This window comes from Mus caroli, chromosome 11 (genome assembly GCF_900094665.2).
Source record: "Mus caroli chromosome 11, CAROLI_EIJ_v1.1, whole genome shotgun sequence".
NCBI lineage: Eukaryota > Metazoa > Chordata > Mammalia > Rodentia > Muridae > Mus > Mus caroli.
In genome coordinates this window covers 117,562,217-117,579,409 of record NC_034580.1, presented here as the reverse complement: position 1 = coordinate 117,579,409, position 17,193 = coordinate 117,562,217, and the positions used below count along the sequence as shown (strand labels likewise).

The following is a 17,193-nucleotide window of genomic DNA, read 5'->3' as shown; positions in this document are numbered from 1 at the left end:
GTGATTTGACCATTGAGGACAACCTGAAATTATGTAACCTACCATAGACCATGGGAAAGCAAGGGGCTAAAATTGCTCACAGCTAACCTAAAGAGGATCAGGGGCAGTGGTAGCTACACAGGCTAACAACCCACAGTTTGCCTCCTAGTAGTAAGGCTGTTACCATGGGTTATGATAACCAGGTATGTCACCTGTCACCTTCCTTGGGTGATTTGGGTTTTGTTAAGGGGTGGGCTCTAGTTTTCAATAATGTATACAAGTTTATGTGGCACAATGGCATGGCCAGGCTAGGGTCACTTGGCCAGAACAAGCCAGAGCTAAGAAGGAGGTCCCACGTGGCCCCGAACCATTGGCTTCAGTCTCTACCCCAGGCTTCTGTCCAGTCACAGCCTTTCCCACTAGCTGGTGCAGCTATGGATCAAAAGAGGTTTCAATAGACATGCTTTGGCATTGTCCTGGCTGCAATGGAGCTACAAGTTTTTGGGTGCTGAAGCCTGTGCTTCTCAGCAAATCCCTTCTGTGAGGTCAGGGACTGCTAAGGAAGACCCTGAAGCCGGTTCCCCCGGAGGTCTCATCAGAAGTGGAGGCTGTCAACTTCTTAAGACAACTAGCTTTGATAGCCACATTAGCAATACTGCTTTCCTTACTGCTCCCAGAGTCTCTGGCCTGCCACCTCTCCTCTACGTTCTCTGGTCCATCCCAGCACTCCCTCTTACATGCAAACTTTTATGGATATGCCATTTCATATTACTGAGTTCCATAGATTATTGTAGCTCATGTGAGACATTTTCCTGCCCACATTTTAAAGAACAATGTCTCACTGAATATAATAGGATGTTAATCCTAGGACATTCCTGTCCCCTCTATCAAACAGACAGATCAAGTTAGGTGATAATATAGCTTGCTATACCCTAATACAACCTAAAGGGACCTGCTATCTACCCTTGAATTATCCTAGACCTAGAGGGGCCTCTGGCTTTAACACCTCCAAACTATCCTCAAGTTTTGTGTGCACAACAGGGTAGTTCCTTTTGCAAGTCAAGACACTTCTATCTTCTTCCCAATCTGGGTCATGCTCCTTCAGCAATCAGGGCCTACCTACCATGTGTCTGTCCTTCCTTATCTTGAGTCCAGAAGTGGTACTGAGTGGTTTTTGTAAACTTGACACTAATACACATATACACTATACATATCTGGGAAGAGGAAATCTTAACTAAGAAAATGCATCCATAAGACTTACCTATTGGCAAGTCTACAGAACACTTCCTGATTGATGTTTGATGTGGAAGAACCCCACTCACAGTGGGCAGTACCATGGCTGGGTAGGTGGCCCTGGATGGTCTAAGAGAGCAGGTTGAGAGAGCCAGTAGGCAGTACTCTTCCATAACTTCTGCTTCGGTACCCATCTCCAGGTTCCTCTCTTGAGTTCCTGCTTTGACTTCCTATAATGGGGAACCGTGATGTGGAAATGTAAGTGAAATAACCCTTTGCTCACTGCCCTGCTCCAAGTTCCTTTTGGGCATGACGTTTTATCACTGCAATAAAAAGCTAAGACAGTGGCTAGTTGGGCCCCGGGGATCAAGACATCTGTAGTTCCTTCAGTAGCCACAAGAGGGGCTTAGATTAGATCCAGCCATTCCAGCCTCTGCTGAGGTGGACAATTCTCTAGGCATTGCACAAGACCTGGAGTTCAACTCTGCAGTAGACTTTATTCTGGACTCCACATGTTCTGACCTCCTCTCCTGCATCACTATAGCCTGTATGGTACCCGAGAACAAAAACACTCCATATGGAAAACACTGACTCTGGCTGTTTTCTCGGCTATGGGTGGGAGATTGGGATCCAAGTTGAGACAAGTGCTTTATGCAGGCTTGCTATACACATGGTTTCTACAGAGAAAGCCTTATTGCTTGCTACCTGTTTTCTGTCAAAGCAGACTTATCCTTTCCTGCAGTGGGGCCTCTGTGTAGAGAGCCTCATCATTATGGAGGCCACAGGCATACCCCCATAGCTTTAACACAGACGTGTTCTGAGTGCTACAGAGATCACGACTGGGATCCGTGTTCTGCATCACAGGCTCTCCTTTCCTTTCTCAGGATCTGCCTGTGATCTCGAAAGCTCCAGCCACATCCTCAAACCATTTCCCATAGATTCCAGGATCTCCATGTGAGAAGAAGGTCACCTCTTCAGAGGTCACGACCCAAAAGGATCAGTACTGTCTAGTCCAGATGTCTACTCATCTCAGATAGAAAGCTGACCATAGACCAAAGCACAGATACCAAGTCCAACTCAATGAACTAGTGAGTGTTTAGTGTTACTTATGGAAGTATGGGTGAGGGGTACTTATAGGAGTGAAAATGACTCAAAGACAGCTACATCACTGAAGCCTACCCCACGACTGACAACTCAGAAAAACCTGGAAACCTGTGGCACACAGTATAGCCTGGAGGCAATTCCACATGTTAGAGAGTGTCCTTTCCATGTAGTTTAGTTGCTCTGAGCCTCTGCCAGGAAGCTTAGCAGGTTTCTGGTTCTTCCAGGCTGTTTGGCTGGTCTGTGTTTCTTCCAGACTGCTGAGCTAGTGTGCTGGCTAGTTTTATGACAACTTGACTCAAGCTTGAGTCATTCAGGAAGAGGGAATCTCACTGAGAAAATGGCCTCACCAGATTGGCCTGAAGACAATCTGCAGTGCTTTTCCTTAATTAGTGATTGATGTGGGAGGGTTCAGCACTCTGTGGGAGGTGCCACCCATGGGCAGGTGTTCCTTGGGTGTATAATAGAAGCAGGCTAAGCAAGCCTAGGGGAACAAGTAATTAGCACTTCTCTATGGCCACTGTATCAGTTTCTGCTGACTTCCTTCAGTGATGTAAGAATCATAAGCTAAAAATCCCTTTCTCCTCAAATTACTTTTGGTTATGGTGTTTTATCACAGCAATAAAAAGAGCTGGTTTCTGCTCTTTCCAGGGGGCTGAGCTTGTCTGAAGGTGACTCTCAACATTTTTACTATTTATATACTCTTGGAGAAAGAGGATCCTAATGAATCCGGTCAATTTTGAAACACCATGAAGCACCATGACCATAAAGCAAGTTTGAGAAGAAAGGGTTTATTTGGTTTATCCTTCCATGTTGCTGTTCATCACTGAAGGGAGTTAGGACAGGAACTCAAACAGGGCAGGATCCTGGAGACAGGAACTGATGCAGAGGCCATGGAGGGGTGCTGCTTACTGCATTGCCTCATATGGCTTGCTCAGCCTGCTTTCTTATAAAACCCAAGACTACTTGCCCAGGGATAGCACCACCCACCGTGGGCTGGGCTCTCTCCCATTGATTACTGGTTGAGGAAACGCCTAACAGCTGGGTCCTCAGCTGAGGCTCCTTTCTCTCTGATGACTCTAGCTTGTATCAAGTTGATACACAAAACTAGCCCGTACACCTTAGAACACCCTGTCATAAAATATTTGGTTGTTTCAACCTCCTCTCGTATATTCTGTCTTAAGAGGTTTCCTCCTTCAAGATGGAAGGCTTTACTCTAGGAAGAAACTGCTACACAACAAGGGTTTACCCTCATTCAGGAACACATCACACAGGATTTACTCCGACTGACTACATCACAAGGTTGCCTTAAAGGAACTCTAATCCCCAGATTTGGATTCTAGGAGCAGGTGCTGCTGAAAGACAGAATTCTTGGGATCTTGTTCACAGCGAGTCTATGACCTGTACATTATATTTCTAAAAAGCATAAGCTATAGGTCTTGAATGAGACATTAAATTTTAAGTGTGAGATAAAACTAGCCTTAAAATAGTGAGGTAACCTAGAAGTGGGAGCTTTGTATAGCCATAGCCTGTTTTCTTCTTGAGGATTGGGTTTTTACTATTATTATTTTTTGAGATGTGCTGGTCACCATGTATCATGTTATCTATCATCCAAGTATCCTGACCTCCAGCGGGGAGAGGTTCAATTGAGGTAAATTGAGGTCTGTTTCATTTGTAAACTTGGAAAGAACGCTGGAGGTCTTGAGGATTCGGCTGTCCTGAGCACTCATCTAGCTATTGCTTTAAAGCTTTCACCTTGATCTCCGCTGGTGGTATACCTGGAAGACCATCATGAGGGCCCAGCAACACCCACGTCTTGTCATACCCATGTAGATCTTCCGGTACCAGCATCATGTAATTTGATTCCAGTATCAGTATCATGTAATTGTACATTTTATAAACAAGCATCTAGAGTGTTTGGCTGCTATAACAAAATAGAGTCTGGGTAAGTTAATTTTTTTTTTCAAGCCAGGATTTCTCTGTGTAACCCTGGCTGTACTAGAATCTACTCTACAGATCAGCCTGGTATCTTAGTCAGAGATCTGCCTGCCTCTGCTGCTTGAGTGCTGGGATTAAAGGTGTGCACCACCACCACCACCAAACACAGTCTGGGTGAGTTATAAACAGTAGGATTTTATTTCTCATAGTTCTAGACGGTGGGAGTTGATCATCACCAGGAGACTCAGTGTCTGGTGAGGGCAACTTCCTCACAGATGGTACCTCTTGTGTTCACTCACATGGCATAGGATGTAGCGCTCCCTCAAGTGTCTTGTGTAAGGCAACTAATGTAACAAACTAAGTATCTCCTAAAAAGCGCCATCTAACATCATCCTCTGGGGGCCAGGTTCCCATACAGGATCCTGGGAGACATGACATTTCAGACCACAATAGTTTGCCCTCTCTTTAAGTCCTGGGCAGTTAGCGCTGGGGCCTCTCTAAAGACACATAGGTAGCTTTCCTGAGCATTTTGTATAAGCAGCATCAAGCCACAGCTTCAGGAGTTTTGTATCACGCTCCTTCAGATGCCCATAATTACTCACCGGCATCTCTCATCCCTGTTCCTCTTTCCTGATTTGAGAACAAATGTTTTCAATACAGTAAACACAATGCCCTGCCCACTTCCCATAGTCTGCCTGTGTTGGTGCCAGTCCCCATAGCCTGGGCCTTTGATGGTATCTTGGTGAGACTCCCTACTGTTGGGGAATGGTTTGTGTGCTGTGTATTTCAGATGCTGGTTTCTATGCCCGGAGATGTTCTTGCAGTCCAGACATTAGCATTGTGATTATTAGAGCATCTCATGTCTCAATGATGTGTAAAAATTATTTTCCTGGGCCCCTAATGAAGAAGCTAGAGAAACTACCCAAGGAGCTAAACGTTGGGTCTGCAACCCTATAGGAGGATCAACAATATGAACTAACCAGTACTCCCCAGAACTATGTATCTAGTTGCATACGTATCAGAGGATGGCCTAGTCAGCCATCAGAGGGAGGAGAGGCCCTTGGTCCTTCGAAGATTATATGCCCCAGTACAGGGGAATGCCAGGGCCAGGAAGCTGGAATGGATGGGTTGGGGAGTAGGGACAGGAGTAGCCCAAGGAGAGGCAGAGGGGTCAGGGGAGGACCAGGAGGATTCTTCATGAGCAGGTCACCAAGGGAGCAGCCATGAGGACACACAAGGAGCAGAGTGAGCCAGGGCAAGATTCAGATGGCAAGTAATGGGGCACATGACTGGAAATTAGTCCAGACCAGCATGATCAGGTGAGAATAGATGAGTTATCTGTCCAGCTATAGTGCTTGAAGCCTTTTAATAAACATTAGGTTGCTGTGTCATTTATTTGGGAACAAGGGGTTATAGAAAAGCCCAGGATTAACATGTATACCCTACCTCCCGGGTATCAAGCTTAGGTCCCACAACCCTTGGATTTCAGAACAGCACCTGCTGCCACCATGAACCTATGCAGTGCTCTGGCACTCTGAATGTTTGCAAAAAGGAGTTTCCAGGTGTTGCGTGACAAAACTTTTCCTGGGGATATGGAGCACACATAACTAACTATTCACCCTTTGTCATGACAGACCCAAGTACAGAAACCATCCGAGTCCAATTTGGTGGACCAAAGCATTTTATTGTTGTTCCTTTCAGGAGTGGAAAGATTCAAAAGACCGCTGCATCACCAAGGCCCACCCCAGCATGGATGACAGCTCACAAAAGCTGGGATCGGAGAGGCAGTGCACAGCCTGCAGGCTGCACAACAGATTGGCGAGTGTCCTTTTTATGTGTCTCAGTTGGTCTAAACCTGTCCAGGCAGCTTGGCTGGCTTCTACTTCTTCAAGGCAGCTATTCTGATCTCAGTCTTCTTTGCAGCTCAGCTTCCTACAGTCTGAGAGGGACTTCCTCAGCTTTTATTGTTTAATTTGGTAGGAAGGGACCTAGTGAATCTGATTGGTTTCAGGAGCTTCCAGAAGGTAGTTTGAGTTGTTTACCTTCCTGTTTAAGGAGTTTCCCTGCAGGATAGAATGTTTCAATATCAGAGAAAACTGTTGCACAATACTAGGTCTGTCAAGAAGGCTTAGTCATGAAGATTTGTTTGTTCTTATGAGGACCTGTGTTTGATTTCTAGCACCCACGTGTTGGTTCATAACCATCTGTAACTCCAGTTCTAGGGGATCCAGCGCCCTCTTCTGGCCTTCACAGCTAACACACACAGTACATATACATATATGCATGCAGAACACTCTTATACACTAAAGAAAATATATATTTAAGAATGTCTACATATGCCAGGCAGTGGTGCCACACGCCTTTAATCTCAGCACTTGGGAGGCAGAGGCAGGCAGATTTCTGAGTTTGAGGCTAGCCTGGTCTACAAAGTGAGTTCTGGGACAGGGCTACACAGAGAAACCCTGTCTCATGGGGGAAAAAAAGTCGTCACATATTGTGTTGGAGGTACATCTAAAAGGAACTTTCTTGCTGCAAAAGATTACAGGAGGTAAGATGGGAGCAGTGCAGCCCACTCCACACACAAAGGTGTAGAAACTACCTGTGCTTCCTTATCTTCAGGCCACTCTGGAGCTAGAATGCTACTTACTACTAAGTCATTTGAAATGAAACTATTCTCCACACATTAACTCTGAGAGACCATTGGGTCTTTGAAAACAAATCCTCAGATTGCCTTGGTCAGACTTAAAGATAAGGTTGTATTTCTACTCAACTCACTTAATGCTATTTTCTGCTGGCTTTTCAGATAAGATGCAATTTCAGTAAAAATATCATACATGACATAGTGCTTTGCTTTGTAACAAGCTACCGAATATTTTGCATTTGATCTAATTTTTAAAACAAAACTTTTATTTTTCTGTGAAAGAGGTGCTCACAGACACACCCATATGCCTTAGTTTAGAGCACTTTAGAGTAGTAACCTGAGCGGGTTAGTCCAGGTAAGAGGGGCAGCATATTGCTAGACACAGCACACCCACTGTACACAGCTCCTGCTCACCTTCTCTATGTGAGGTGAGCTAGAGAGCTCCCACAGCGACCTACAAAGGTCCCATCATAGCTCTGTTCTCTCACAGTGACCTGCAAAGGTCCCATCATAGCTCTGTTCTCTCACAGTGACCTGCAAAGGCCCCATCATAGCTCTGTTCTCTCCTGCAAAGGTCCAATCATAGCTCTGTTCTCTCCCAGTGACCTGCAAATGTCCCATCATAGCTCTGCTCCAGCTTCATGGCAGAGGGTGGACACCCTGTTTATACAGGTAGGAAAAAGTTTGGCACTGCCTAGAACAGACTGTGGAAAGAGGTTGGGCACTACTGCATCTCCAGAAGTTAAGCTGTTAAGATTGCTAAGGGTACTCGGTTCCTTTGCAGAACTGCCAGGGACAGTGTAGGTTCTTTCCTTTTGGGGAGTGAAAAAGCAGGCCACTGTTTTCTACTGAGGAAAGTATTTTAATAATAATAATAACAACAATAATAATCTTAATGCATAAGCAGCAGCCCAGAGCAGGAAAGTTGGCTCAGCAGTTAAGAGCACTTGTTGCTCTTGCAGAGACACAGTTTTGAGTCCCAGCACCTCCCTGGTGGCTCACAACTGTCTGCAATTCCAGTTTCAGAGGATCTGGCACTCTCTTCTGACCTTCATGGGCACCAGGGAGGCATGTGGCACACACGCATACATGCAGGCAAAACACTCATATATATAAAGTAAATTAACCAAGATTTTGAAAAGCACTGCAGTCTAAAGCTTTGCTGAGAGCTCTTGCTATTTTTAAATTACATTTTATTTTGCGCATGTGTTGGGAGTGTGGGGGGTTGTGCACCATATCCTATATGTTCGGAGGTCAGAGGATAACTTGTGGGAGTAGGTTCTCTCCTTGATACCACGTGGGTTCCAGGGCTCAAAGTCGGGTTCTAAGGCTTGGCAGCAACTGTCTTTATCCGTTGAGCCATCTCTTCCACCCATCTCCTGCTATTTTTAAGTGTGGAAACTCTTGAGGGCTGCTTGGTGCCAAGGCCAGTGGGTGACCTCAGTGTCACCCCTCACAAATGGAGGGTGTGGATGACCAAAATATGCCATCTTAAAATATATTTCTAGTTGTAGGATGACCATTCGGAGAAACTGCAGACACAAGCATTAAGTCAGAAAAGCACTGTTTGGAAACGAAATGCATATGGGTTATCTACATTAAGTAATCAGGTGTTTTATCAATATCTGGGTTCCATGCAGCTCATTATGTCCTTTGGAAGTAATTTAGTGGAACCTTTTGGTTCTGTGGGATGCCTAACTTTGGGACTCCACAGTTCATAGAACACTTCCTTCCCCAGTATCCACCGAGACGATGAATCTCTGTGTAGCATAGGAACTCAACTATCTGGCTTTGACCAAGCGTCATGTGTCTGAATGCAGGCCACACGAGGGCCTTGGGTCCATGAGAACTATCTACCTTTGGCTCACTCCAGACAGACCCAGTCCAGACCCAGAACCTTCCTCCGGGAGGGGGTCCTTCCTCCTTGTCTGGAGCAGTCAGACCAAACAAGATTCTGATGAAATGTCGCCTGTTTAAGCTTACTGGCATTTTCCTTTTTAAAGTTACATAGGCCCAACCTGCGGTGGGATTTTTAAGTAACCACCTACTTGCACAGGGTGGCATCCCCCCACAAGTTCCCCCGTTCTTAAGTATTTTTATAACGTTAGTTTGGCTGCGGACTTCAGTTTGCGATTATTTCCGTCAGGTGGGGCAGGAGGACTTCCGCAGGCCAAGAAGCCGCAAAGGCAAGTGAGAAGGACGAGGGCGCAAAGCCAGGGGCGCCCACGGACTCCGGAAGCCCAACCCTTTGCTCGGCCAGGCCCCTCCCACACTCAGCTCTGGCCACCCCTGAACCCCTCGCCGAGCTGCTCCCGCCGAGAACGGCGGCTCGCCCCTCCCGCTCCACCATCCGGAGAACACCGACGGGCCGCCTCCCTGAGCATTCTGCTCGAAGGACCGCCTTCCCTTACTGACTGACGTGTCTCTACACCAATAGAACGTGGCTGTTCCCCCAACAGTCCTCCCATACCCGTAAGTCCCTAGCGAGCAACGTGGCTCTGCACCAATCGGAAGCGGTCCAGTCAGTGCATCGCCTCCCTGGAGCTTGCTGTGCATGATTTGGCTTCCTAGGCAGGACAGCGATTGCAGGAAAAGGGCAGTGGAGCCGCGCGATGGAGGTCTCCGAGAACGCCACAATGCGCGGCTCGCTGGCCCTAGTGGTAGGTATGGCCGGGTGAGACGCGGTACGGCCCTATTGTGCCTTCTTCTGTTGCTGTTTCTCCCTCCACGGTAGTCATCTTGTCTCCGGCTCGCAGCCGCTAGGTTTCACATACGCTGCCAAGGGTTCGGGAACCTCAGCTTGGAGGTTTCCCACCATTCCGTTTCGAGGTGGACTTGTGTCCGAGCGCATACGGTACACTAACCTGCAACACCTACCTGCCCTACACTCTAGCGCCCCTCCCGCCTTGTCCCTTGCTCGCCACCATGCCACACCTATCTTAATACTTAGCAGGTGGGTTAGATGTCTCAGGCCAGGATGCATTAAGTATGGTTCACAGGCATAGCGCCAAGTGATTGTATTTTTCATGCCAGTCTTACTGAAATTGGAAACCGGTAAATCAAGGCCTTTGTCAGAAATTTATGTCCTTTTTTTAAAAGTTGTGAGGTCTGTACCTCTGGCTGGCCTGCAGCACATACAGCTGAGGATAACCTTGAAACCCTCCAGCGTCTGAGCCACACTTACTGATAACAAATATGAGTCATAACACCCCTTTTCAGTTAAAATCTTGTAGGTCTTGAGAAAATTAAAAGTTCTTTCCTTTACAAAGTAAGTCCAGAGGACTGGGGTGTAACTCTGACATGCATGTGAAAGGCCCTGGGTTCAATCCCCAGTAGCTTAAATAAATAACAAATAAAAAGCCTTTAAGCAACATGTTTTTAGAATAAACACAAACAGGATAGAATGCCACTTTGGGATCATCAGCTCCTCAAAGAGCGCTTCATTTGTAAAGGACGGTGTCTTCGACACTTCTTTGTAAGATTCTTATAACCGTGTTCAGATTCAGTAATTTAAAGTACACTATACGTAGATGGCCTCTACAGTGATTTATGTAGATATTGTCTATATTATATGTAGACCTTGTCTGTAGAGATTATATAGCCTTTGTCTGTGTTATATATAGCTTTGTAACATGTACATATATGTATGTATATGTTCACATCTACCTATTGGTTTTCCTGCTCAGAAACATGCCCAGTTTTATTTTTTCACATTAATTTGGGGGGGGGGAGGAGGTGGTGAGGCCAACTGTTAATTTCTTGGCTGTTCTTTACTACTTACTATATCATATAAAATTGAGGCAGTTCCTGGTTCCTTTGGTTATCAGGTTTCAGTGATTTTATTCCATACTACTTTAGGAACTTTGGCTTTGTGAGATTCCCTGAGAAAAAGTGAGGGTGCCAGAATTCAGGTGTTGAACAAAGATTAAGGGCCTCTCCACGCCCTCCTGGTCTAGCTTGGCTCTTTGATGAGCTGTGATGACCCCTATAAAGGGGTCACTGTTGGAGTCTGGTTCTCATAGCAGGGGATGTTTAACCAGAATGCTGATGCTTTTGCCTAGTGATCAGAATCATGAATCTTCCACTGACTGAGGGGTCATTTTGATGCTTTTAAGGTTTCCCTCCCATTCAAAAGCATCTAGAAGGGAATGGGGACAGATAGACCAGTGGATAAAGGCACTTCCCACCAAGCTAGATAACCTGAATTCGGTCCTCATGGTCATGTGTACACATACAATAACGGATGAATAAATGGAACAATTTTTAAAAGCATCCCGAACCTAAGGGGTACCCAAGACCTATTGAATATTATGGACCAAATGAATGCCAACTGCTTAGAGAGGAGAAACAGACATTTTTGGTTTGTAGTCATGCCCCATCCATCATGGATCTAGACCTGAAGGCCAGGGCCTCATCTTGTGGGATAAACATTTATGGATGCTGAAGAGAGGGCAGTTCTCCATGGCTGTTTGTTAACCCGTTTCTCTGAATTCTAGTCTATCATCCTCCCCGTGCACAACGCTGAGCAGTGGTTGGATGAGTGTTTGATGTCTGTTTTGCAGCAAGACTTTGAAGGCGCCATGGAGCTCTCTGTTTTTAACGATGCCAGCAAGGTATTTATGGGCCGGCTGTTGGGTGATTCAATACTTTACAGAACACATTTGAGGGAAGTGTCCTGACCTGCTGTGTCATACTTACAGGACAAGTCTAGGGCCATCATTGAAAAATGGAAGGTGAAACTGGAAAATTCTGGCATCTCTGTAGTCATCGGAGGCCATGACTCTCCTTCTCCCAGAGGAGGTAACATATTGAATTGTAATTATGGTTTCTTAGCAACCAATAATCTTAAATGATTTCGTATTGCTACAATCTGGAGAAAAGGATCCTGGTGGAAAAAAGCATCCTGGTAATCTCCAGGTCTCGTGATTAGGTCTACTGTCTGCTAAGAACCAAGTGGGTCTCCGTGTCTGTCTGTCTGTCTTCTCTGTCTTCTCTGTCTCTGTCTCTCTCTGTCTCTCTGTCTCTGTCTCTGTCTCTCTCTCTCTCTCTCTCACACACACACACACACAAACACACACACAGCAGGCTGACCTAGAACTCACAGAGATCCGTCTGCCTCTGCCTATCACTGCCTCCCATTCAGTCGGTTTCTCCCTCTTTAGTAAGGATTTATTGCTGTCTCTGTGTTTGCGCCCACCCCCAGTTTGTAGGTGGAGCCTAATCCATGTGTGAGTTTTAGGAGGTGTTGTCTTTGAGAGATGATAGGGTCATGGGGGTGGAGATTCATGAATGGAAATAGGATTAGTGCTTTATGGAAGAGGCTCCAAATAACCCTTTACCCTTCTCATGTGTGAGGATAAAGGGGAAATAACCTCAATGAATCAGGAAGCCCTCATCAGATCCCGCATCTGCTCATGCTTTGATCTTGGATATATGACTCTCTCCTAAGTGCATGGGTTACTCTGGTTCAAGGCAGTCACCAATGTAGTTCATATCTATAATTCCTTAAGCACAGCTTTATTAGTATCCATCTATTGTAACATGCCAATGCCTCATTCCATTTTAGAGAATAATGAAGTTGTACAGATAAACTATGTTTTGTTTATCCACTTCATCAGTTGCTGGGTGTTTAGACTTTTCCACTTTTTGGAGATTTTTCTCAATGGTGGCAATACAAATATTTGTGTACAAGTTTTTGTTTGAACACTTGAGTTTTCAACTATTTTGGATACGTGAACATTGTGTTTCAAATTTATGGAGCATATACCATATAATTTTATATTTCCAACTTGAAGACCCGCCAAACTGTTAATCTTCGTATAGTACTAATTTACACTGTCCACTGGGTCCCATTTACTCATATCCTGGCTGTCACTTGTTATTTTCTCTTGTAATTACTCCTTTAGCCATTCTAGTGACTGTAAGGTATTTGATTGTGGGTTTGTTTGCATTTCCAAATGGCTAATGATGTTGAGCCTTGTGTTTACGTTCTGGCTATGCGTGTCTTTGGATCAACTCTCTGTCCATTGTTTTCCTTGAGTAGTTTATTTCTTTTCATTGCTAAGCTATAGAAGCAATGTGTCTATGTGGCATACCAGAGCACTATTAGATGTATAATTTGCATATACTGTCTTATATTCTTTGGATTCTCTTGTTAACCTCTTGTGGTAGTTACCTTTGGTGCACAAAAGTTTACAGTTGATGAAATCTAGTTTAGTTTTTTTGTCATTGGCATGTCTTTTAGTGTCAGTATCTCAAACAACCATTGCTACATCAAAGTAGAAAAGAAATTACTCCTTTTTTTTACTTCAGGGATTTTTATTCTTTTATTGCTTATATTTAGTCTTCAGTCCATTGTGAGTTAATTCTTATAAATGAGAGAACTGTTAATTTTTATAAATGTTTAGCCCTATGACTAAAACATCTTTTTTGAAGAATCTGTAGGTGTTATCTACACCTACAGATCCTGGTAATCTCCAGGTCTGCTGTCTACTGAGAACCAAGTGGGCCTCTGTGTCTGTTTGTCTGTCTGTCTCTCTCTCACACACACACAGACACACACACACAGACACACACACACACACAGACACACACACAGAGCAGACTGACCTAGAACTCATGAAGATCTATCTGCCTTGTTTCAACACCATTCAGTATTCTTTCTTTTTTAATGTTTATGGGTGTATGTCTATGTACCACATGAGTGTGCTTGGTGCCCACAGAGGCCAATGGGGGTGTCAGCTTCCTGGAGATGAGTTACAGGCACTTGTCAGCTGCCACCTTGGTGCTGCGAATTGAACTGTGGACCTCTGGAAGAGCACTTGGTGCTCTTAACCACAGAGCCATCTCTCGAATCATCAACAGCTCTTTTGCACTTATTCCCTCCTCCCACATCCCCTTGGTTTTTCAATATGGAGTTTCTCTGTGTAGCCCTGGCTGTCCTAGAACTAGCTCTATAGATCAGGCTGGCCTCAAACTCAGAGATCCACCTGCCTCCCAAGTGCTGGGATTAGAGATGTGTGCCATCATGCCGGTCATCAACAGCTTCCTTAAGAGACGTTTTTATCCAGACAATCATCCTTAGACTCTTGCCAGGCATCAGCTAACCGCAGAGGCGCGAGTTCACTTCTGAACTGTTCTCCATTGGTCTGTGTGGCCATCCTTATGCCCATACCATGTTTTTGGCTGTTGAAGCTTTTTGTTTTATTTTCTGTTCATCTTTGTTACATATACAAGCAAACTCTCAACCGTTGATGTATGTTCTCGGCCAGATAAATTGTTTTCTTAATTTCCTACTTGGACTGCTCATTTTTTTTTTATTGTTGATACTGTAGATCTTACAGCTTTGATTAGTTTGTTTATTTGTACAAATAGGGTTTTTTTTTTTTTAAAGATAGTGTCATGTATTAAAAGAAATAGAGGTAGTTTTCCTTTTGATTGGGGCGTGTGTGTGTGTCCATCATCATTCTTTACCTTATTTCTTGAGACACGGTCTCTGTACTGACTAGTTTTGTATGTCAGCTTGACACAAGCTGGAGTTATTACAGAGAAAGGAGCCTCCCCTGAGGAAATGCCTCCATGAGATCCAGCTGTAAAGCATTTTCTCAATTAGTGACCAAGGGTGGGAGGGTCCATTGTAGGTGTCCATCCCTGGGCTGTTGGTCCTCGGTTCTATAAGAAAGCAAGCTGAGCAAGCCAGGGGAAGCAAGCCAGTAAGCAGCATCCCTCCATGGCCTCTGCATCAGCTCCTGCCTCTCAAGTTCCCACCCTGTGTGAGTTCCTGTCCAGACGTCCTTTGGTGATGAACAGCAGCGTGGAAGTATAAGCTGAATAAACCCTTTCCTCACCAACTTGCTTCTTGGTCATGATGTTTGTGCAGGAATACAAACCCTGACTAAAACAGTCTCTTACTAAACCTGGTGTTTGCTGATTGGGCAAGACTAGTTGACTAACGCACTTTCTGATTCCCCAGGGCTAAGATTATAGATACATAGCACCATGTTCTGCTTTTTATGTGGGTAGCAGAGTTACAAACAGTTTCTCATGGTTGTATGGAAGCAATTTGCTAACAGCTATTTCCCCATCTCTTTTTAAAGACTTGTTTTTTAGACAACTTTTCATTGTGTAGGTCAGGCTGGCTTAGAACTTAACAAACCTCAGCCTCCCAATTTCTGGGATTATAGGTGTGAGCTGCCGCACGTGGCTTTTATTAATGATTTTTGCATGTGTGTTCATAAGGGATGTTGGTTTTGGTCTCCAGTTTTTACTCTGTTTTTGGTGGCTTTGATGTCAGGAGTTCTGGTGTCTAGGATAGCTTAGGGAGGGGGATGTATTCTAAGTTTTGGAAGCATTTAAGAAGGATTAGTGCTAATTCTTAGTTGGTATAATTCACAGGTGAAGCCATTGGATCCTGGGCTTCTTTCTTCCCTTTGTTCCTGAGTCCTTACTTTTTTAGTTTGTATGTCAGGAGTTTCTCAGCTTCACTCAGGTTCCTGACACACAGTGTCCAGAGTTTTCGCCCCTAGCCCTTTGAGCCCTTGGCCAGGCTGGTAGTGATACAATTCAGTGGTTTGAGTCTTCCCTTTTTTCTCATTTAGCTATGTTGGTTACTTTGTTACTCCATTTACTCAGAGGCTCTCTGGTCATAATTTTTGTCTTTTTGATCCATGGATCCTTTTATCAGTATAATGATGTTGGATTTTATTTGTTTACTCGTTTCTTAAAATCATTTAGGAATAAAATTGGTTTTATCTGGTATTTGCACAGCCACCCAGATTTCTTTGTGATTAGTGTGCATTAGATATTTTTTTCACGCTGTCTTTCAGCTCACTGTGTGCCTTTGGATCTCTTATAACATTTAAAGGAGTCATTTCTTAGTTTATTACTATTTTGCTTTCAGACAGTGTCTTACTGTGTAATTCAGGCTGGCCTTGACCTTGGGATTCTCTTGCCTCAGTTTCTCCAAAATCTGAGATTGCAGATGTAAGCTGTCTAGATGAGTAATTTTTTAAATTTGTTTTATTGCATTATTATGAGAAAAGATACATAATTTCAATTTATCTGAATTTGTTAACATTTAAAAACCTATTTTGAAGGCCGGGCGTGGTGGCGCACACCTTTAATCCCAGCACTCGGGAGGCAGAGGCAGGCGGATTTCTAATTTCAAGGCCAGCCTGGTCTACAAAGTGAGTTCCAGGACAGCCAGGGATATACAGAGAAACCCTGTCTCAAAAAACAAAAACAAAAACAAAACAAAAAAAACCCCAACTTATTTTGAGTAAATAGACTCACATCACATTCTTCTTTCCCTTTTGTACCCCAACTCCTCCCAGAGACCTCCCCCCTTCAATAGCTGCCATACCTATTGTTTTTTAATCATATTCTTTAAAATTTACAAAATATCATAACAATAAAAATTAGTACTATAAAAGTTGTTTGATACAAAACAATCAATTGAACAGTCTTATGTAGGTGCTTGTCTACAGCAATACTGAAAATACATACGTTTTTCTCCATAAAAATAACTCCAAATATATTAACTATATATTTTAAAATAATATATCACTATTGTTTTTTATAATGAATATAATTTAATGAACAACAGTTTTAAAAATTGTTCTGCCTTAGCCAGGCAGTGGTGGCACATTCCTTTAATCACAGAACTTGGGAGGCAGAGTCAGGCGGATCTCTGTGAGTTTGAGGCCAGCATGGGAACAGAGCAAGTTCCAGGACAGCCAGGGCTACACAGAGAAATCCTGTCTGAAAAAACCTAAATAAGTAAATAAGTAAATTAATTGTTCTGCCACTATTTACCTTTTAATTGGAGAATTTAATCCATTTAAATATAACTGTACCTCACCTATAACGAAGACATTTGCTATCAACTGCGCTGATTTCTCAGTGTCCTCTCTCTCTTGTGTTTACTTGTTCCTTGGTATTCTGTTTGAGTCCCTTCTTATTCCCTTTCTATGTGTTTGTAGTTAGTTAATACAGGGATTATAATAGTCATCTCACCATTAGTCTAGGTTGAATTAATAGCATTTTAGCTTCAGTTCCTCACACCTCTCAACTCCTTACTTGATGTTACAAAAATTACATCTTTGTTGTGTGTCTGTAGAGGTACATTTATAAATTGTGCCTGTTGATATAGATTATGTTGTCCTATGTGTTATCTCGTAAGACATGTTGCAAATATACACAGATGAAAACATGAAGCCGGGCGTGGTGGCGCACGCCTTTAATCCCAGCACTCGGGAGGCAGAGGCAGGCGGATTTCTGAGTTCAAGGCCAGCCTGGTCTAC

The 17,193-nt window shown here is 44.0% G+C and overlaps 2 protein-coding genes across 3 annotated transcripts in view; one reads left to right on the top strand and one right to left on the bottom strand.

Annotated features, from left to right (window-relative positions):
- Positions 1–1,433, bottom strand: part of Metrnl (meteorin like, glial cell differentiation regulator) — a 36,415-nt gene extending 34,982 nt beyond the window's left edge. The window contains exon 1 of the mRNA XM_029483112.1: positions 1,241–1,433. The gene's annotated coding sequence lies outside the window, so the exon portion shown is untranslated. The remainder of the gene's footprint in view (positions 1–1,240) is intronic.
- Positions 1,434–9,384: 7,951 nt separating this feature from the next.
- The window catches only part of B3gntl1 (UDP-GlcNAc:betaGal beta-1,3-N-acetylglucosaminyltransferase like 1), a 59,940-nt gene continuing 52,131 nt past the window's right edge, over positions 9,385–17,193 (top strand). The window contains exons 1-3 of one of the 2 annotated variants that reach the window (XM_021178458.2): positions 9,385–9,552; positions 11,389–11,505; positions 11,593–11,692. In XM_021178458.2, coding sequence (XP_021034117.1) covers positions 9,505–9,552; positions 11,389–11,505; positions 11,593–11,692 — 265 coding nt within the window. In that variant the 5' untranslated portion in view covers positions 9,385–9,504. The remainder of the gene's footprint in view (positions 9,553–11,388; positions 11,506–11,592; positions 11,693–17,193) is intronic. The other variant, XM_029483329.1, reaches the window with a different exon arrangement.